We start from the raw sequence: 22,908 nt of genomic DNA, 5'->3' as shown, positions 1-22,908 counted from the left end.
GTCATTTTGCAGGTATGAATGAGCACAAAAACCTTTGCAATGAGTCAAATAAATACTATTAACCAACATTGAATCTGTGTTGAGCTACTGTATCACTCTAGTCATGTATTATAGGCTGTTATGATTGACGTGTGTTTGTCATGTCTTTATGTCTGCGGTGTGTGTGTGTGTGTGTCTGACATTTGTTTGTAAGGAGTGTGTTATGACTGAAAGCATCCAGTAAGCACTGTAAAAATATATTTTGATTCAACGTACAATTGTAAGGCAACCAGCTACAATAGGATTGTGAGTTTGTTTAACAAAAATGTTATTGAGCAAACTCACAATCCTATTGCAGCTGGTTGCCATATGTTGAATCAACATATTTTTGTTTTTTAAAGTGTTATGAAATCTGAGGTCTACTATGCTGGAAGGCAAAATCCCTCTCTAGGGAAAATACAGTTATTTGCTGTTGGTAGAAGGCCACTGAAAAGCTCATTTACAAAAGCAGACACTCTTATCCAGATTGACTCAGTTAGTGCATTCATCTTAAGATAGTTTGTTGGGACAACCACATATCTCAGCCATGGTAAATACATTTTTCCTTAATAAGTGTTACGCACTCCTCTCGGAAGAGGGAACGCAACACCCTGCTACAACTCAACTCTCCGTGGTGTGAAAGAGGTATGGGACTGTAGGTGTGAGTAAGGATGACAAAAGGCAGAGAATACCGTTAACAGGGAATTTATTCCTTCGCACGGTAAGTTTGGGGAAAAGGGGCTGGACGGAACCAAAGCAAAGAAAGTAAATATCAAAGCCCCCTCTCCTACCTTACCTGCCTACCCACTACTTACTTAACTAGCACCACCTGGTGCACTAACCAAAATACAGGGGATGGTCCGCCCAGGTCTTTCCTAGTGTGCATAGACAGTTAACTTCTATGGGTAATGTATGCCCGCGGGCCTCTTGCCTAAGCACTCCCTAGGTGCCTTCCCCTTCCCCCCTTGGGAACAAATGAAACAAAATAACACAAACTGGTTCACAACAAAACCTGAGAAAAAAAACTAACTCAGGACATTAAAGAAACTCTCTGAACAACAAACTAACACAAAACATTACAATCAGCTCTCACAGCAACAACTACACAGTACATACCAAATGTCTTAGCAACAACCAACATGCTATAACTCTCAGTCATTAGCCCCCTCTCTCATCTCTGGTTCCCCCCCTTCTGAGCAACAGAACTGGGGCTTATATATAGCTTCAGAAGGAGTTGGTAATTGGAGACAGCTGCGTCCTGACGAGGGCGCAGGGTCAGCTCTCCAATCATCAATGTTCATTGACCAATCAGCTGCTTGTTGGGGAATTTCAGGAACCCATTTCCTGAAATACATACATGAAAATACACAACCCACAACACAGAAACTGGGGAAAGTAACAATAAGGAAAATAAGTTATGTTGCAAGATAACAATCTCGTTTGCAACAGGAACTAAGCCTGCAGGTGCCTGCAGTAGGTACCTGCAAAGCGCCTATTTAAAAAATTAAATGATTGACCCATTTACACTCAATCAAATGTTTGGTAACACTTTACTACAAACCTCTATCATAAGGCATGATATAGGCTACATACGTTCATAATGCTGTCATAACAGGTGCCATATAATTGTTGATGTCATCTTATGATAACTGACATTATGCTGTCATAACACAAACTGAACAACGGATGTGCCATAGATCTCAATCACTTTTTGTAAACAGGAGTGTCTGTGTGTCAGAAAAAACTGACAACTCACCTGTTGTTGTGTTTTTTCATTGGAGGAGGAGGAGGATTGGAGGAGGAGGAAGAGGAGGAGGAGGAGCACACAATGTCTGTTTTGACTGTGAGATAAGACGAACCAGGAACAGCACTCCTCAGTCTCTACAACTTCACTTAAAATATATTTTAAATACTTTACAGTCAGAATAGCAACAGTCAAATAAGTAACTTATAGATTTAGAGCGATATGTTATAAACAGACAATAATAACACGGTAAAGAATACACCTTACCCTACTCGAGTCACAACTTGGACACGTGCCAGCCATTCCTTTCGTGAGGTCACACAGAATGAGCTAAACGCGGAGGCGTCGATGTGATGTGTTGTTCATGTAGGCTCCCGTGGTTCATCTTGAAGTGGTTATAGGTGGTGGCCCGACATAACGACATAGAAGGAGTCTCCGGTTACACGGAAAACATTTAGTAGCTCCTTGTGTTTTAGGCCTACTGTGAAAAACGGAGACCTGGAGATCACGTATTTTTTGGAACATTGCACGACTGGGAAGGGATCAAAACAACAATGCAGAGTGGCACCAATATATCAGAGACAGCCAATGAGTTATGTAACGCGGTGTCTGTGTCTTTAGGTTTGAGTTCGCAGTTAAACGAGATAGCGGATAATGGACGGAGCGATACTGCCTTCTCTGCAGACAGCCGCCCAAATTACGGAAAACGTTTCTCTGTCTCGGAGGAGTCATCTCCAGAGTTTGGAGCAGGCGCAAATATGACCTCAGAGTTAACCAACCAGATGCCGAGGAAAACGATAATTAAATCAAATGATCTCGGGCCATCGTTCGAAGTAAATGAAGACATTAGTGGACTAAATGATGTGGGTTTTTTACAGACACTGGAGCGCGAAAGGGACAGCGAATGGAAGGTGACAAGGCCTATGCACGAGTTGGAGATGGCCCGAGGTCTCCGTAAAAACTCGGACATATTCGTGAATCTGGATAACGCTAACGCACTCTCCATGCCCTTTCAGTTTGACGAACTGTTACCGTTAAGTTTTCCATTCCGTAAAGACTCCCCAACCCCGTTATTCGGTAGGGACTTTCCGGACCCATTGACCGTCAATAACCTCATCCAAAGCAGACGTAACAAAACCGAACCAGGGCACGAGGGACCCTGTCCGGTGGCGGGTGGATCTTGGTTCTGTAAATATTGTGACAACGGAAATTGCATGTCTTGTGGAGCACGTAAACCCTGTCCCCCTGGGGTTAACTATCAGGACTATGACTCTGGGATGCCACAGAACGGTCATGTCCAGGAGCAAAGTTACCAAAGTGTAATGATGATGCATGAAATGGGTCTTCAGCAAGTGTATCACTCCGCTATCAAGAAGGAGAGTTCTGGATGGATGGGTGCTGACTCAAGCTTGAGGTAGATATACTCTTTATAAGACATTTCATTTCAATTGTTTCTTTGTTTGTTTCACATAAGACCAAGCAGACCAGAGGCAAATCAATGTAGCTTCTCTAACTATGTCATCATAACAAAACAACAGTAATATCAGATGTTATAATCTGTCAAATTCAATAACAGTTAGGCCACCGAATGGCACCGTATGCCTTATGGGCCCTGCCATTTGAGATGCAGCCATTTTAAATCCATTTTAACAGGTGACCCAATTCCCTGCACCAGCTGCTACAGGGTCTCACTACAATATACCCATGCTGGAGAGGACAGACTGCAAGTGATAGGTTATTGCCACTTTTATTTTTTATTTTTTTATTTCACCTTTATTTAACCAGGTAAGCCAGTTGAGAACAGGTTCTCATTTACAACTGCGACCTGGCCAAGATAAAGCAAAGCAGTGCGATAAAAACAACACAGAGTTACATATGGGGTAAAAAACATAAAGTCAAAAATACAACAGAAAATATATATATACAGTGTGTGCAAATGTAGCAAGTTATGGAGGTAAGGCAATAAATAGGCTATAGTGCAAAATAATTACAATAGTATTAACACTGGAATGCTAGATGTGCAAGAGATTATGTGCAAATAGAGATACTGGGGTGCAAAAGAGCAAAATAAATAACAATATAGGGATGAGGTAGTTGGGTGGGCTAATTTCAGATGGGCTGTGTACAGGTGCAGTGATCAGTAAGGTGCTCTGACAACTGATGCTTAAAGTTATTGAGGGAGATAAGAGTCTCCAGCTTCAGAGATTTTTGCAATTCGTTCCAGTCATTGGCAGCAGAGAACTGGAAGGAATGGCGGCCAAAGGAGGTGTTGGCTTTGGGAATGACCAGTGAGATATACCTGCTGGAGCGCAGACTACGGGTGGGTGCTGCTATGGTGACCAATGAGCTAAGATAAGGCGGGGATTTGCCTAGCAGTGATTTATAGATGGCCTGGAGCCAGTGGGTTTGACGACGAACATGTAGTGAGGACCAGCCAACAAGAGCGTACAGGTCACAGTGGTGGGTAGTGTATGGGGCTTTGGAGACAAAACGGATGGCACTGTGATAGACTACATCCAATTTGCTGAGTAGAGTGTTGGAGGCTATTTTGTAAATGACATCGCCGAAGTCAAGGATCGGTAGGATAGTCAGTTTTACGAGGGCATGTTTGGCAGCATGAGTGAAGGAGGCTTTGTTGCGAAATAGGAAGCCGATTCTAGATTTAACTTTGGATTGGAGATTCTTTATGTGAGTCTGGAAGTTGAGTTTACAGTCTAACCAGACACCTAGGTATTTGTAGTTGTCCACATACTCTAGGTCAGACCCGTCGAGAGTGGTGATTCTAGTCGGGTGGGCGGGTGCCAGCAGCGTTCGATTGAAAAGCATGCATTTAGTTTTACTAGTGTTTAAGAGTAGTTGGAGGCTACTGAAGGATTGTTGTATGGCATTGAAGCTCGTTTGGAGGTTTGTTAACACAGTGTCCAATGAAGGGCCAGATGTATACAAAATGGTGTCGTCTGCGTAGAGGTGGATCTGAGAGTCACCAGCAGCAAGAGCGACATCATTGATATACACGGAGAAAAGTGTCGGCCCAAGAATTGAACCCTGTGGCACCCCCATAGAGACTGCCATAGGTCCAGACAACAGGCCCTCCGATTTGACACACTGAACTCTATCTGAGAAGTAGTTGGTGAACCAGGCGAGGCAGTCATTTGAGAAACCAAGGCTATTTAGTCTGCCAATAAGAATGCGGTGGTTGACAGAGTCGACAGCCTTGGCCAGGTCGATGAAGACGGCTGCACAGTACTGTCTATTATCAATCGTGGTTATAATATCGTTTAGGACCTTGAGCGTGGCTGAAGTGCACCCATGACCAGCTCGGAAACCGGATTGCATAGCGGAGAAGGTACGGTGGTATTCGAAATGGTCGGTGATCTGTTTGTTAACTTGGCTTTCAAATACTTTCGAAAGGCAGGGCAGGATGGATATAGGTCTGTAGCAGTTTGGATCTAGAGTGTCACCCCCTTTGAAGAGGGGGATGACCGCGGCAGCTTTCCAATCTCTGGGGATCTCAGACGTTATGAAAGAGAGGTTGAACAGACTAGTAATAGGGGTTGCGACAATTTCGGCGGCTAGTTTTAGAAAGAAAGGGTCCAGATTGTCTAGCCCAGCTGATTTGTAGGGGTCCAGATTTTGCAGCGCTTTCAAAACATCAGCTGTCTGAATTTGTGTGAAGGAGAAGCGGGGGGGGCATGGGCAAGTTGCAGCAGAGGGTGCAGAGTTGGTGGCCGGGGTAGTGGTAGCCAGATGGAAGGCATGGCCAGCTGTAGCAAAATGCTTGTTGAAATTCTCGATTATTGTAGATTTATCGGTGGTGATAGTGTTTCCTAGCCTCAGTGCAGTGGGCAGCTGGGAGGAAGTGCTCTTATTCTCCATGGACTTTACAGTGTCCCAAAACTTTTTGGAGTTAGTGCTACAGGATGCAAATTTCTGTTTGAAAAAGTTAGCCTTTGCTTTCCTGACTGCTTGTGTATATTGGTTCCTAACTTCCCTGAAAAGTTGCATATCGCGGGGGCTATTTGATGCTAATGCTGTACGCCACAGGATGTTTTTGTGCTGGTCAAGGGCAGTCAAGTCTGAGGAGAACCAGGGGCTATATCGGTTCTTAGTTCTGTATTTTTTGAATGGGGCATGTTTATTTAAGATTGAGAGGAAATTACTTTTAAGGAACAACCAGGCATCCTCTACTGACGGAATGAGATCTATATCCATCCAGGATACCTGGGCCAGGTCAATTAGGAAGGCCTGCTCGCTAAAGTGTTTTAGGGAGCGTTTGACAGTGATGAGGGGTGGTCGTTTGACCGCGGACCCGTTACGGACGCAGGCAATAAGGCAGTGATCGCTGAGATCCTGGTTGAAGACAGCTGAGGTGTATTTAGAGGGTATGTTAGTCAGGATGATATATATGAGGGTACCCATGTTTACGGATTTAGGGTTGTACCTGGTAGGTTCGTTGATAATTTGCGTGAGGTTGAGGGCATCTAGCTTGGATTGTAGGATGGCTGGGGTATTAAGCATATCCCAATTTAGGTCACCAAGCAGTACAAACTCTGAGGATAAATGGGGGTCCTTTCCAGCATGGCCGTCTAGTGACTACTACACACCAGTGTGTCTGGTCCTGACACAACTGTTTACATCCCTAACCAGTGTTTATTGAAGGAGTATCGGAGTAATAGGCTTACAGTCCGCTACCTGCTGACCTTCAACTAACCAGCTGTAATGTATTTAGTCTCAATCCGCCCGGCCCAGTAGGACATTAGGCAACGCTCACCAGTTGAAGATGCACTATGCAGAAGTCGCTCCGCCATTTCCTGGTTGCTAAAATTCTAATAGTTCGCTTAATTTCAGTTAATGTGACAAAACAAGCAAGTATACTGTAGAAAATCATTGTACCGCTGTGAAATAAATTTTCCATAACCAAAAATATTGTATTTTCAGCTGTTTGAAGCTGGTGTACAAAACTGAAAGTAAAACTAAATTTAAGCACAGGAAGCATAGAAATAGCGCACATAGAACATATATACAGATTCTTAGACTTGCTTTCAATGAGAATGACAAATCTATAACTCACATTTCAATGTGAATTTGGTCGGGCCCCCCAAAAGTTACACATTGCAGCATTAATAATAATATCACACGTAATGCCAAGGCTATGGGGTAGGGGGTCAGTCAAAGGTCTAGTAGTGGATATTAATCAAGTTGAATTAATTAACATTCAAGGACCATTTAATTTATAGATAGGTTATTAAAAGTCAAACCAACTTTGCCACGGTCACACACCAGCTGGCTGAAGCTAATTGGCTAAATAATTTGGCTACCTCTTTCCACCTGCAAACACACACGAGATACCCACATCAAACCACTCCCCGAAACCAACTCATGTTTGAATTCAGTCATGGCCACTAGCATTTCTTAATGATCCAAATCTAAAACGAGGCCAAATCAGGAAGTGCAGTCGCCCTTTAAACGGATAGCTGGCTAATTTATAATGTAAAGTTTGTCAGACTTGTCATACCTCAAAAGTAGTGTAAAGTCGATCTGAGCCTGTATTCCACACCATCTGGTAAATAGATTCTGCTGCTAAATTAATTAGAAGGAATCTGCATGACTCAATCCCACATTATTGGGCATGTATGTGCAGATAGACAGGTATAGGCAGGTAGGTGCGTTTCAGATCTGTGTGTGAATGTGGAAGATCTAAAAGAGTGTTAGGTGTGTGTGTATGTATGTACGTTTGTGTGTGTGTGTGTGTGTGTGTGTGTGGTTATATGGTGTATCTGTAAGATCTAAAAGAGTGTTAGGTGTCTGTTTACAGATATGTGTGTATGTGTGTGTTTCAGATGTGAGGATATGTTGCCAGTGAGGGTGTATTTCTCAGACCGGAGGGTGTGTAAGGTATGTGGAGATGAGGCATCAGGCTGTCACTATGGAGCTGTTACCTGTGGGAGCTGCAAGGTGTTCTTCAAGAGGGCCGCAGAGGGTGAGCCACACACACATTCACACACGTTTGTTTTACATTTACATTTTAGTCATTTAGTAGACGCTCTTATCCAGAGCGACTTACAGTTAGTGAATACATTTTTTTTTTTTATACTGGCCCCTGTGGGAATCGAACCGACAACCCTGGCATTGCAAACGCCATGCTCTATCAACTGAGCTACATCCCTGCCGGCCATTCCCTCCCCTACCCTGGACGACGCTGGGCCAATTGTGCGCCGTCCATGAGTCTCCCGGTCACGGCCGGCTGCAACAGAGCCTGGATTCGAACAAGGATCTCTAGTGGCACAGTTAGCACTGCGATGCAGTGCCTTAGACCACTGCGCCACTCAGGAGTATAAATTTAAGCACGGGAAGCATAGAATTCGTATTTTACTATCCTTGTGGGGACCAAACAATTGATTCCCATTCAAAATCCTATTTTCCCTAACCGTAACTCATAAACCTAACCCCTAACCCTAATTGTAACTCTAACCCTAATTGTAACCCTAACCCCTAAGCCTAAAATAGCCTTTTCCCTTGTGGGGAAAATGTCCCCACATCTGAATTGTTCCTTGTTTTACTATCCTTGTGAGGTCCTCACAAGGATAGTAAAACCAAAAACACCCTCGCAGGCGCGCGCACACACACACACATACAGGAAATGGGATACCAAATTCCCCTGTAGCGGCCTTGTTTGTTATTGTGTCCCCAGGTAAGCAGAATCACCTGTGCGCCAGCCGTAACGACTGCACCATCGACAAACTGAGGAGGAAGAACTGTCCTTCCTGTCGTCTCAGCAGATGCTTCCGGTCTGGAATGAGCCTCAAAGGTCACAACTTTTACCATGGCATACATGACTGTTAAATGGAGAGAGGGATAGAAAGAGATAATGAAATAGAGGGGGAGAAGAGGGGAGCAGAGAGGGGAGGGAGGCTACATTTTGGTTTATGAAAAAGCAGGAATCATGACTAGGTCTTTAGGTAGGTTTTAATTGACCATGTTTTTTACCCCTACCTCTTTCAGATATACCAACAGTTGCTATAAAGAAGCAGGCATGGTAAAATAGTGGGACTTTGGTCTATGTATGAGGGACATTTTCTAGAACTTCTTGAGAGGTTCTATAGAGACAATACTGTTGTGTAAATTTGTGAAATGATCACGTCTCGAACTCTACCTCTGGAGGTCATACACAACACTCGTTGCCCCCCCCCCCTCAAAGCAGGGCAGTGTAAACAGATTTGTCTCATTGAGATCAACACTTCTACAGTATAAATAGTAATAGCAGAGCAATGTTTTTGAAACAGCTAAAATGTAATGTATTGATATTTTCCTTATATTTGAGACTTGTTTTATTTAAATTGCAGTACAGCCTGTTACATTCTGAAATTGTCGCAGTTGCTGCCGGCTGCACTAAACCACGTAAAACTATGGAAGTCAATTTTTTTGATAGGCCTACTATATCAATTATTTTAAATATGTAAATCAACATTTTGAGAAACGCAATTCACAAGCATGTGCAGACAATTACATTTTAACTTCAAGACAAAAGCACCAGAGTTACTGCTAGCTAACGCTAACATCTTCATCAAGTAACATTACCGTAACCTATTAAAAATGAATGATTCGCTCGCTAATACGAATATAAAGTACCATTTGTGAATGCTTGTGAATTGTTGCATTATTCAAAAGTGTAATATGGTTTTGTTGTAATAATGAAAGGGTGTAGGTCTGTCAATAAGTACAAATGAAAAGCAGTACACCGCTTTTGTTATGCGTAGCACCCCCTTTCACCCTCAGGACAGCCTCAATTCGTTGGGGCATGGACTCTACAAGGTGACGAAAGCGTTCCACAGGGATGCTGGCCCATGTTGACTCCAATACTTCCCACAGTTGTGTCAAGTTGGCTGGATGTCCTTTGGGTCATGGACGATTCTTGAAACACACAGGAAACTGTTGAGCATGAAAACCCCAGCAGCGTTGCAGTTCTTGACACACTCAAACCGGTGCGCCTGGCACCTAGTACCACAACCTGTTCAAAGGTCCTCTGTAGCTCAACTGGTAGAGCACGGCGCTTGTAACGCCAAGGTAGTGGGTTCGATCCCCGGGACCACCCATACACAAAATGTATGCACGCATGACTATAAGTCGCTTTGGATAAAAGCGTCTGCTAAATGGCTTATTATATTATAAAGGCACTTAAATCTTTTGTCTTGCCCATTCACCCTCTGAATGGCACACATCCATGTCTCAATTGTCTCAAGGCTAAAACATCCTTTAACCTGCCTCCTTCCTGATTGAAGTGGATTTAACAGGTGACATCAATAAGTGATCATAGCTTTGACCTGGATTCACCTGGTCATTCTATGTCATGGAAAGAGGAGATGTACATTCTGTACAAAACATACATACTTTGCAATGCTTAGCCTCGTGGCTAGTGGCTACTGTGACATTCATGGTACTTTTTCGGCTGGTGACATTCCCTTCGCTAATGTGAATTGAAAAGTGTATATATTATGTAAATTGAAATGTCGTACCAATAACTCTATTCAATGAGAATAAAATACTCTTCAGACTTAATACACTATTGATTAAAAAACCGTCGGCTATACACTCGCCCGGACAGTTGCCCTCCTTGAGGAAGGGCAGTGTAAACAGAATTGTCTTGTTGAGTCAACACTCCTGCAGTATAAATGGTAATAGCAGAACAATGATTTTGAAATAGCTGAAATGTATAGACAATTTCCTAATATTTGAGACTTGTTTTATTGAGTTTTTACCTTAAATCGCAGTAACATCCTGTTACATTCAGAAATTGTCGCAGTATCTGCCGGCTGCACTGAGCCACTTAAAACTATGGAAGCTCATCCCCACCACCAAAAACATGTCAAATGTAGATCATACAAATAGGATAATTATGTTTTTTTCATTTGTAGCCTGTGTTGCCAACTTTGTCGCTATATATAGCGAATTTTCAGACCCCTCCAGCGACTTCCATTGGTAGAAGATTCGAGCGACATAATTCAGCTGCTTTTCAGGCTGCCTTTGGGGAGTTTCTATGGTTTTGATAGCATGTAGCGACTTTTCCCCACTCAATTCTGCCACATACGAGAGTGGGATAAACTGTCTGCAACAGAAGTCACAGCAACGGTGCACACACAGGCAGAGAAGCACCAGGGGAGGGGGTGTGCTGCGGGAGGGGCGAAAACGTTATGTCGGGGACCGCAGCTGTGACGCAGCAAGGCAAAATGGTGCTGTGACGTCGTCGCGGCAACAGCAACACGTAATCTAGCGACAAATCAAGGGGCCAATAGCAGATCTCACTGAAAAATAGTTGACAACACTGTTTAACATTGTGAAGTGATTTCAGATGTGGCACCACAGGTCCCAGAGTGGTGGGGGAGAAATTGTTTTCCTGGGGCTTAGAGTTTTTCCTGATCTGGTAGTAGGCTAACCTAAAGGGTACTACACAGAATACGCAAACGGCGCCGACGTAGCGCAGTGTCGCAACGTCGTTACAAAAGGGGCGGCTTGTTGTGCGCTCAGAAATTCGACGTACCCCATGCCACATGAAAATTGTAACGTGCCGTATCATCCCTTCTGTAGCCGTGGGGGCAGTGTTGTGTAAGCAATGAAGCTTGCTTGGTTCCTTGATCTGATCTACAGTATAGGCTATAGGCTATGCATCAAAGAAGCCTATTTTGCATTGATAAGCAAATATAATCACTAGTTATTACTTCTAAACAAAATACCTTTTTGGGTGGATTCTAATAAGGCTACAATGTTGTTTGGTTTATTGTTTGAACAGTAGCTTAGAATACAGGCTATTGTGAAATGGTAGAAATGCTGTAGCCAACTGTAGTCATCTAGCGTTCTTCTCCTTGACCAAAACATGACATTCTGTGTTTTTTTTTTTACATGCAAATAAAATCCCACTCCACCCACATGCACACACGTAGATCAACGGAGTGGAGCTTGTAGTAACCTTAACCAACTCCGACCCTAGTTGTAGTGAATGACATAAATCAGCTGTAAAAAAACAGTTTTATATGAACGATGATGGGGCCAGATTATTATTCTAATCAGGTCATAAGGTTTAAACAAAAACAAAACTCCTGGGAAAACACCTGGGCCTAGGAAGGATGAAAACATGAAAACCCTTTACACAGAGACAACAACTGCAAATGTTTTTTTTTGTTTTTAGCAGGGCTGAGCTCGCTGTATGCAGGGTTGCAAGGTATAGGCCTTTGCATCTGTAATTAGAAAGATACTCATACAGTATGTCATCACTATTGTGTTGATTGATCAATTAAAGTCAAGATTTTTGGATTAAAAAGGCCTAGCCTAGCCACCCGAAGTTTAATCACATTCACATTTTCTCAGAACACAAATAAATTGGCCTATTTTAGGCTATAAAAACATGATGTTATGTTTCCCCTGGCCCAGATGGGATCAGAGCGCATAGGCTGCTCTAGGCTACCTGGATCTGTACTTATCTATTTCATAATTATTTTTTTAATTAATTTTTTTATCAGATATGATGCTTTTTACCACAATTTCCACAAAATGCTCATTACTGCAACTATCCAAAAGAGTAGTAAACTAATCAATTGCTAATATTTTTTGAAAATGCCTGAGTTAAAAATAACACTGAAAATAAAAATATACAAAATTAAATTATAATAAAATTAAATCTGACTTTTTCCCAATTTGAGCTTTTTAGCCATTTGGGTAATGAGAAGGCCAAGTGGGGTAAAGGGGGTGTTGGAGAATAAGAACCTCATTCTGAAGGCATATCAGCGAAAACATTAACTTCTACTACTCCTCTACATGATGCATCATGGGTGAATAAAACTTTATTCAAGGAGATTTTACAGGAACTTGAAAAAGTGTTACAGTAATAAGACACATGTCCACAGACACTGTGTTTGTACGTAATAAATATTATAGTTTAATGTAAACTTCAACTAGTATACAATATTTATGATTTATGAACAAATTGCAGCAACATATTCTGTGTTTTATTCAAATCACAATTTTATAAAATGACCCAATAATTTAATCCGGACACATTTCGGTAATGAGAATTTTTAAAAATTTACCAAATTCAGGTGAAAATGTAAAATGTATTTAAAATAAGACACTTGGCCAAAAACTAGACATCTTAGTCCTCAGAATGATAGTTGATTTTTGCAGATGCATCATGGTTTTGTAACTCAATTTGCTACAGACATGTTTAAAACTGGTTTCATGACAATCATCCACCTGCAGCTGTGGTTGTTATCAGTAGGCTACAGTTGTTCAGATTGAAGCACAGACTAATTGTGCACGTTGACAAATCATGAGGCATTTATTTTTTATTTTTTGTTGGCAGGGATGAGCTTCCAAATAAAAATAGCTCATTGCAGTGAATTCACTTACTGTATACCCACATTTTCAGTCACAATTTGCTTTTATCACATGTAATGATGTGCATGATATAGATAAAAATGAAGCCTTTTGTATTTTTATATTTGTAATCGTTCGTTTTTGATAGGCTTACAGTACTTGATGAAGACATGCTGTTATAGCAACTCTGGGCTTTTGTCTTGAAGCTAAAATGTAATGAGTGTAGCCTACAGACGAGAAGATCAACCTTTTAATTGTCTGCACATACAGTGCATTCGGAAGGTATTCAGACCCCTTGACGTTTTCCACATTTTGTTACATTACAGCCTTATACTAAAATTGAATGTGAATGGAAAAGTAGAATTCTCTTTCGCCACCCCTCTCCTCAGACGCCTTCATATCTCGTAGTGGTAATAGGGCCTTTCTCTCTGTCCTACTTCTGTGTGTGGTGCATTTCAGGCCGGAAGCTGAGGGGAGCTGGCCTGCTGAAAGGAGGAGTGGAGGGGGGAACACAAGCACCCGGCAGAGAGAGGGAAGGAGAGAGGACTGGGGGGAGAGAGTTAGCCACCATTTCCCCACAGGCTCAATGTGAGGGTACTGTATGCAATTTTTTCAAGTGAGCCCTGACAAAGAAAGCAGTTACAACTCAATTCAGAATTTACCCCAACCCTGGGGTAGAACATATTCAGTCTCAACTCATCTCGCCTTGTCTCATCTCATATCCCTTTCTGCAGGCTATGCTGCCTCGCAGGCTCACGCTCTTGGCCCCTCCCCCAGCCTGCACCCCTCCCTCCTCAATGTCCTGAGTTCCATCGAGCCAGGAATGGTCAACGCAGGCCATGACACCTCCCAGCCAGACTGTTTCGCCTCGCTACTGTCCAGTCTCAACGAGCTGGGAGAGAGACAACTGGTGTCTGTGGTGAACTGGGCTAAAGCCATGCCAGGTAAACCACTCTTCCTGTATCCTACTGTTATCTCACCACTACATGGTACCAACCCTCTAACTCTGTATCCTACTGTTATCTATCCTGAGTGGATCCTGCTCTATCCTGAGTGGCGCAGTGGTCTAAGGCACTGCATCGCAGTGCTAACTGTGCCACTAGAGATCCTGGTTCAAATCCAGGCTCTGTCGCAGCCGGCCGCGACCGGGAGACTCATGGGCGGCGCACAATTGGCCCAGCGTCGTCCAGGGTAGGGGAGGGAATGGCCGGCAGGGATGTAGCTCAGTTGATAGAGTATGGCGTTTGCAACGCCAGGGTTGTGGGTTTGATTCCCACGGGGGGGGGGGGGGGCAGTATAAAAAATAAATAAAATAATATGTATTCACTAACTGTAAGTCGCTCTGGATAAGAGCGTCTGCTAAATGACAAAAAAATGTAAAATGTAAATGTAAATCTAACCACTACATGGTACCAACCCTCTAACCCTGTATCCTACTGTTATCTAACCACTACATGGTACCAACCCTCTAACCCTGTATCCTACTGTTATCTAACCACTACATGGTTCTAACTCTGTATCCTACTGTTATCTAACCACTACATGGTACCAACCCTCTAACTCTGTATCCTACTGTTATCTAACCACTACATGGTACCAACCCTCTAACTCTGTATCCTACTGTTATCTAACCACTACATGGTACCAACCCTCTAACTCTGTATCCTACTGTTATCTAACCACTACATGGTACCAACCCTCTAACTCTGTATCCTACTGTTATCTAACCACTACATGGTACCAACCCTCTAACCCTGTATCCTACTGTTATCTAACCACTACATGGTACCAACCCTCTAACCCTGTATCCTACTGTTATCTAACCACTACATGGTACCAACCCTCTAACTCTGTATCCTACTGTTATCTAACCACTACATGGTACCAACCCTCTAACCTACTGTTATCTAACCACTACATGGTACCAACCCTCTAACCCTGTATCCTACTGTTATCTAACCACTACATGGTACCAACCCTCTAACCCTGTATCCTACTGTTATCTAACCACTACATGGTACCAACCCTCTAACTCTGTATCCTACTGTTATCTAACCACTACATGGTACCAACCCTCTAACCCTGTATCCTACTGTTATCTAACCACTACATGGTACCAACCCTCTAACTCTGTATCCTACTGTTATCTAACCACTACATGGTACCAACCCTCTAACCCTGTATCCTACTGTTATCTAACCACTACATGGTACCAACCCTCTAACTCTGTATCCTACTGTTATCTAACCACTACATGGTACCAACCCTCTAACCCTGTATCCTACTGTTATCTAACCACTACATGGTACCAACCCTCTAACTCTGTATCCTACTGTTATCTAACCACTACATGGTACCAACCCTCTAACCCTGTATCCTACTGTTATCTAACCACTACATGGTACCAACCCTCTAACTCTGTATCCTACTGTTATCTAACCACTACATGGTACCAACCCTCTAACCCTGTATCCTACTGTTATCTAACCACTACATGGTACCAACCCTCTAACTCTGTATCCTACTGTTATCTAACCACTACATGGTACCAACCCTCTAACCCTGTATCCTACTGTTATCTAACCACTACATGGTACCAACCCTCTAACTCTGTATCCTACTGTTATCTAACCACTACATGGAACCAACCCTCTAACCCTGTATTTTTTTACATTTTACGTCATTTAGCAGACGATCTTATCCAGAGCGACTTACATTTTTTAAATTTATTTTTCATACCCCCGTGGGAATCGAACCCACAAACCTGGCGTTGCAAACGCCATGCTCTACCAACTGAGCTACATCCCTGCCGGCCATTCCCTCCCCTACCCTAGACGACGCTGGGCCAATTGTGCGCCGCCCCATTGGTCTCCCGGTCACGGCCGGCTACGACAGAGCCTGGATCCTACTGTTATCTAACCACTACATGGAACCAACCCTCTAACTCTGTATCCTACTGTTATCTAACCACTACATGGTACCAACCCTCTAACTCTGTATCCTACTGTTATCTAACCACTACATGGTACCAACCCTCTAACCCTGTATCCTACTGTTATCTAACCACTACATGGTACCAACCCTCTAACTCTGTATCCTACTGTTATCTAACCACTACATGGTACCAACCCTCTAACTCTGTATCCTACTGTTATCTAACCACTACATGGTACCAACCCTCTAACTCTGTATCCTACTGTTATCTAACCACTACATGGTACCAACCCTCTAACTCTGTATCCTACTGTTATCTAATCACTACATGGTACCAACCCTCTAACCCTGTATCCTACTGTTATCTAACCACTACATGGTACCAACCCTCTAACTCTGTATCCTACTGTTATCTAACCACTACATGGTACCAACCCTCTAACTCTGTATCCTACTGTTATCTAACCACTACATGGAACCAACCCTCTAACTCTGTATCCTACTGTTATCTAACCACTACATGGTACCAACCCTCTAACTCTGTATCCTACTGTTATCTAACCACTACATGGTACCAACCCTCTAACTCTGTATCCTACTGTTATCTAACCACTACATGGTACCAACCCTCTAACCCTGTATCCTACTGTTATCTAACCACTACATGGTACCAACCCTCTAACTCTGTATCCTACTGTTATCTAACCACTACATGGTACCAACCCTCTAACTCTGTATCCTACTGTTATCTAACCACTACATGGTACCAACCCTCTAACTCTGTATCCTACTGTTATCTAACCGCTACATGGTACCAACCCTCTAACTCTGTATCCTACTGTTATCTAACCACTACATGGTACCAACCCTCTAACTCTGTATCCTACTGTTATCTAACCACTACATGGTACCAACCCTCTAACTCTGTATCCTACTGTTATCTAACCACTACATGGTACCAACCCTCTAACTCTGTATCCTACTGTTATCTAACCACTACATGGTACCAACGCTCTAACCCAGGTGTGATAGAGACAGCTGGTCTGTGTATGACTGATACCAGTGCTGTAGCCTCAGTTCTACCTTTTTATTTCCTTCCCACTAGAGGGGGCTATACTCATAACTTGTTTTATTCCCCCTGTACTGTAGGATTCAGGGAGCTGCATGTAGAAGACCAGATGTCAGTGATCCAGTCTTCGTGGCTGGGGTTGATGGTGTTCGCTCTGGGCTGGAGGTCCTACACCAACTCCGATGCCAGAGAGCTCTACTTCGCTCCTGACCTCATCTTCAACGAGTGAGTACAACTATTGTCTTGCTGAATACAATATTGATGACAATCTCTCGCTCTCTCTCTTTCTCTAGACAACAAACAAAAGGGAAATAAACAATCTGAAATGAACAGTAAACATTTCACTCACAAAAGTTTTAAAAATAATATAGACATTTGAAATGTTATATTTAACCAATAAGGCCCGAGGGGGTGTGATATATGGCCAATATACCACGGCTGAGGGCTCTTCTTATCACGACACAACGCGGCGTGCCTGGATACAGCCCTTAGCCATGGTAAATTGGCCATATATAACAAATCCCTGAGGTGCCTTATTGCTATTATAAACTGGTTACCAACGTAATTAGAGCAGTAAAAATAAATGTTTTGTCATACCCGTGGTATACGGTCTGATATACCACGTCTGTCAGCCAATCAGCATTCAGGGCTCGAACCACCCAGTTGATAATATTAGCTATATAACAACACTCTCTCTCTCTCAACTTCTCTCCCTCTTATCCTCCCTCCCTCTCAATTCAATTCATTGGCATGGGAAACATGTTTACATTGGCAATGCAAATGAAATAGACAATACAAAAAAGGAAATGAACAAGGGAAACATTTGTAAACATTACTCACTCACTCACTCTCTCTCTCTCTCTCTCTCTCTCTCTCTCTCTCTCTCTCTCTCTCTCTCTCTCTCTCTCTATATATATATATATATATATATCTTACTCTCACCTTCTCACCCTCTCTCTCTCTCCCTCGCTTTCTCTCCATCTGTCTGTCTGTCTGTCTGTCTGTCTGTCTGTCTGTCTGTCTGTCTGTCTCTCTACCTCTTTACCTCTCTCTCCCCACCCCCACCCCAGTCAGAGGATGCGTGTGTCCAGTATGTATGAACACTGTGTCCAGTTCCGTCTGCTATCCCAGAGGTTCTGTGTGCTCAGAGTCACCCAGGAAGAGTTCCTCTGTATGAAGGCTCTGCTCCTCTTCAGCATCAGTGAGTCACATCACTGACACACTGACACTAAGTGACTGTATCATTATCTGTTTCAATATTTGCTTATTTCTTTGTGTGTGTTGTCTGTTAGTCCCTGTGAAGGGTCTGAGGAATCAGAAGTGTTTTGACGAGCTGAGGTTCTCTTACATCAAGGAGCTGGATCGTCTGGCCAGCCACCATGGAGAAAAACACCACACACAACGTCTGTTCCAGCTCACACAGCTACTGGACTACCTACACCCGGTAATATACACTAACCCTGACCTCTAACCTCTAACCCCTAACCCGTACACAATGCCTGTTCCAGCTAAAACAGCTACTGGACTACCTACGTCCGGTAATATACACTAACCCTGACCTCTAACCTCTAACCCCTAACCCGTACACAATGCCTGTTCCAGCTAAAACAGCTACTGGACTACCTACGTCCGGTAATATACACTAACCCTGACCTCTAACCTCTAACCCCTAACCCGTACACAATGCCTGTTCCAGCTAACACAGCTACTGGACTACCTACACCCGGTAATATACACTAACCCTGACCTCTAACCTCTAACCCCTAACCCGTACACAATGCCTGTTCCAGCTAACACAGCTACTGGACTACCTACACCCGGTAATATACACTAACCCTGACCTCTAACCTCTAACCCCTAACCTGTACACAATGCCTGTTCCAGCTAACACAGCTACTGGACTACCTACACCCGGTAATATACACTAACCCTGACCTCTAACCTCTAACCCCTAACCCGTACACAATGCCTGTTCCAGCTAACACAGCTACTGGACTACCTACACCCGGTAATATACACTAACCCTGACCTCTAACCTCTAACCCCTAACCTGTACACAATGCCTGTTCCAGCTAACACAGCTACTGGACTACGTACGTCCGGTAATATACACTAACCCTGACCTCTAACCTCTAACCCCTAACCCGTACACAATGCCTGTTCCAGCTAACACAGCTACTGGACTACCTACGTCCGGTAATATACACTAACCCTGACCTCTAACCTCTAACCCCTAACCCGTACACAATGCCTGTTCCAGCAGTAATATAATGATAATAATAGATTTAATTAGTATAGCGCTTTTCATTACAGCAAGAATCTCAAAGACGTTCTTAAAACAACAAAACAAAACATTTCAGTTAGCCTATTGACAGTTCTAGCTGGAAGGTCTTCCACGGTCATTCACAGAGGCAGGTGCCAGTCCAACAGGTCACATCCTGTGTCCGACCCACTCTCCTTGTGCGCTTACCTCACCCGTGCCGTCCACGTCTCTTCCGACCGAGGTCCAGATGAAGGGTTGAGGTCCAGATGAAGGGTTGAGGTCCAGAAGAAGGTTTGAGGCCCAGAAGAAGGGTTGAGGTCCAGATGAAGGGTTGAGGCCCAGATGAGTCCTTGCGCTAGCCTACGACTCAACGTCTTTAAGGGACGCGCTCACCGGCCAAGCACATGCACATTCAATGATGTAAGGTCCGATCACTTCTGACGCCAATGTAATGAAACAGGCAGGGAGGGCTGCTCGAACCCTCAACCTTCTGGCCCGAAGCCCAGAGTGTAAAAGCATGCTCTTGTGGATGTCGATATCCGCACTTATAAACCCAGGGTTGCTACAATATATACAATCAAAACTTACTTAGCTAACAAACTAAAAAGTTGATTAAAAAAGATTGTCAAGAACACTTAAAAATTCAAATATGTACAGTATTTACAGAGCTCTCTGCCTAGGCGACCTCACTGCGCCATGGCAACCACAGAACTGACATATCCCTGACCTCTAACCTTAACCCGTACACAACACCTGTTCCAGTTAACCCAGCTACTGTACTACCGTCACCTGGTAATATAGACCTACTACCCCTAACCACTGACCTCTAACCTTAACCCGTACACAACACCTGTTCCAGTTAACCCAGCTACTGTACTACCGTCACCTGGTAATATAGACCTACTACCCCTAACCCCTGACCTCTAACCTTAACCCGTACACAACACCTGTTCCAGTTAACCCAGCTACTGTACTACCGTCACCTGGTAATATAGACCTACTACCCAGGGCCAGCCTAGCTTTTTGGGGGCCCTAAGCGTGATTTGGTTTGGGGGCCGCCCACTTCGTGGGTAAAACATTTGAGTGGCCCCCCTCTTGAGGGTGGAGAGAAAAATATGTATGTTTAAAAGTTAACTTCCTGCAATTCTACGCATTTTGCCAGGTGGCGTAATTTTCTGGGGGGGTTTTAAATAAAAATTTCTGCAATTCTACACATTTTGCCATGGGGTGGAGAGAAAATTGTGTAGTTTTTAAAACAAATTTCATGCAATTCTACAAATTTTGCCATTGGGCCAAGAGAAGAAATAACAGTTTTAAAGCGAATTTCCTGCAATTGGACACATTTTGCCCTGACTTATGCCATGCACATATGATGTCTGAGTGAGAGTGACTAACAAAATAAAATGGGGCCCCCTGGAGGTCAGGACCCCTGGGCACATGCCCTGCGTGCCTGGTCAGTAGTCGGCCATGATTACTACAAGGTGTAGATAGCTGGCTAGGCTAACTTAACAATTATTTATTTTTTAGCTGACACGGGCTAATTGAGTGACTGTCAGTGACTGACATAACAAGAGAAACTACCAAATGTTGAAATTGCATCTTGTGTATTCTACTATTCTAACACTATCCCCAACTGAGTTCCTAAAATATTTTTTGGGGTTGGGGGCCCCCGTAGTGGCCGGGGGCCCTGTTGTCCTGCTACTACCCCTAACCCCTGACCTGTTCAACCCCCCCCCTGCTTTGGTGGTACTGACAGTTGACACTCTCTCTCTCTCTCTCTCAGATTGTGAGGAAGCTGCACCAGTTCACCTATGATCTGTTTATCCAGGCCCAGTCTCTGCCCACCAGAGTCAGCTATCCAGAGATGATCTCTGAGATCGTCAGCGTTCACGTGCCCAAGATGCTCACAGGCATAGTTCAGCCAATCCTCTTTCACAATACACCTTGCTAGAGGGTCATCATATCACAATGCACCTTGATAGAGGGTCATCCTATCACAATGCACCTTGCTAGAGGGTCATCATATCACAATGCACCTTGCTAGAGGATCATCCTATCACAATGCACCTTGCTAGAGGGTCATCATATCACAATGCACCTTGCTAGAGGGTCATCCTATCACAATGCACCTTGCTAGAGGTTCAACCTATCACAATGCACCTTGCTAGAGGGTCATCATATCACAATGGACCTTGCTAGAGGTTCAACCTATCACAATGCACCTTGCTAGAGGTTCAACCTATCACAATGCACCTTGCTAGAGGATCATCATATCACAATGCACCTTGCTAGAGGTTCAACCTATCACAATGCACCTTGCTAGAGGATCATCATATCACAATGCACCTTGCTAGAGGTTCAACCTATCACAATGCACCTTGCTAGAGGATCATCATATCACAATGCACCTTGCTAGAGGTTCAACCTATCACAACGCACCTTGCTAGAGGGTCATCATATCACAATGCACCTTGCTAGAGGGTCATCCTATCACAATGCACCTTGCTAGAGGTTCAACCTATCACAATGCACCTTGCTAGAGGGTCATCATATCACAATGCACCTTGCTAGAGGTTCAACCTATCACAAAACACTATTAGAGGTTCAACCCAGGGCCGGCCCTAGGCATAAGTTATTTTATATTTGATTTTATATTTTTGGAACTCAGTCGGGGTCTCAACTTACTGTTGAGAGTTAAAATAGTAAAATACATAGGTTGAGACCTTTTTGAAAGAGCACAGTTAGAAAGATATGGCATATAGAAGCAAACCAGATGGACATCATGAAAATGATCGGAGAGGTTGAGGGTAGAGGAAGTTCAGGAGTAAAAACAAACAAAATATAATTATTGTAAAATTGACTGTGTCCATAAAATGTATATAGTATGTATAAGCTGGAAGTAGAGGCTTAAGCATTGTTGTTCACTAGTTTACTCCAATTAGGGAAGGGGTGGTGGGGTTGGAAAGTAATAAAAGGAAATATATTTTTTTAAAGGATATGTATGTGTATATGTATGTGTGTGTATATACACTGCTCAAAAAAATAAAGGGAACACTTAAACAACACAATGTAACTCCAAGTCAATCACACTTCTGTGAAATCAAACTGTCCACTTAGGAAGCAACACTGATTGACAATACATTTCACATGCTGTTTGCAAATGGAATAGACAACAGGTGGAAATTATAGGCAATTAGCAAGACACCCCCAATAAAGAAGTGGTTCTGCAGGTGGTGACCACAGACCACTTCTCAGTTCCTATGCTTCCTGGCTGATGTTTTGGTCACTTTTGAATGCTGGCGGTGCTTTCACTCTAGTGGTAGCATGAGACGGAGTCTACAACCCACACAAGTGGCTCAGGTAGTGCAGCTCATCCAGGATGGCACATCAATGCGAGCTGTGGTAAGAAGGTTTGCTGTGTCTGTCAGCGTAGTGTCCAGAGCATGGAGGCGCTACCAGGAGACAGGCCAGTATATCAGGAGACGTGGAAGAGGCCGTAGGAGGGCAACAACCCAG

At 43.4% G+C, this 22,908-nt stretch overlaps 1 protein-coding gene across 1 annotated transcript; it reads left to right on the top strand.

Moving 5' to 3' along the window:
- Positions 1 to 1,874: 1,874 nt before the first annotated feature.
- Positions 1,875 to 22,635, top strand: LOC311104836 (progesterone receptor-like). Its single transcript, XM_084146766.1, has 9 exons — positions 1,875 to 3,176; positions 7,603 to 7,742; positions 8,454 to 8,570; positions 13,586 to 13,720; positions 13,861 to 14,070; positions 17,210 to 17,354; positions 18,200 to 18,330; positions 18,422 to 18,573; positions 21,176 to 22,635. The coding sequence occupies exons 1-9, from the start codon at positions 2,317 to 2,319 to the stop codon at positions 21,341 to 21,343; spliced, it is 2,058 nt and encodes a 685-aa protein (XP_084002892.1). The 5' UTR covers positions 1,875 to 2,316; the 3' UTR covers positions 21,344 to 22,635.
- The last annotated feature ends 273 nt before the right edge of the window (positions 22,636 to 22,908 follow it).

The sequence above is a fragment of the Coregonus lavaretus genome, assembly GCF_964263955.1.
Source record: "Coregonus lavaretus genome assembly, chromosome: 29".
NCBI lineage: Eukaryota > Metazoa > Chordata > Actinopteri > Salmoniformes > Salmonidae > Coregonus > Coregonus lavaretus.
The sequence above is the reverse complement of the archived record's forward strand: the minus strand, read 5'-3'. Positions and strand labels throughout refer to the sequence as shown.

What these genes read in the sequence shown, in the direction of transcription:
- LOC311104836 (XM_084146766.1), top strand. Translation starts at nt 2,317, where the DNA reads ATGCAGAGTGGCACCAATATATCAGAGACAGCCAATGAGTTATGTAAC. An exon ending in GTCTGGAATGAGCCTCAAAG is followed by an intron (nt 8,571 to 13,585) that starts GTCACAACTTTT and finishes GGTGCATTTCAG; the next exon opens with GCCGGAAGCTGAGGGGAGCT. An exon ending in CCTGACCTCATCTTCAACGA is followed by an intron (nt 17,355 to 18,199) that starts GTGAGTACAACT and finishes CCCCCACCCCAG; the next exon opens with TCAGAGGATGCGTGTGTCCA.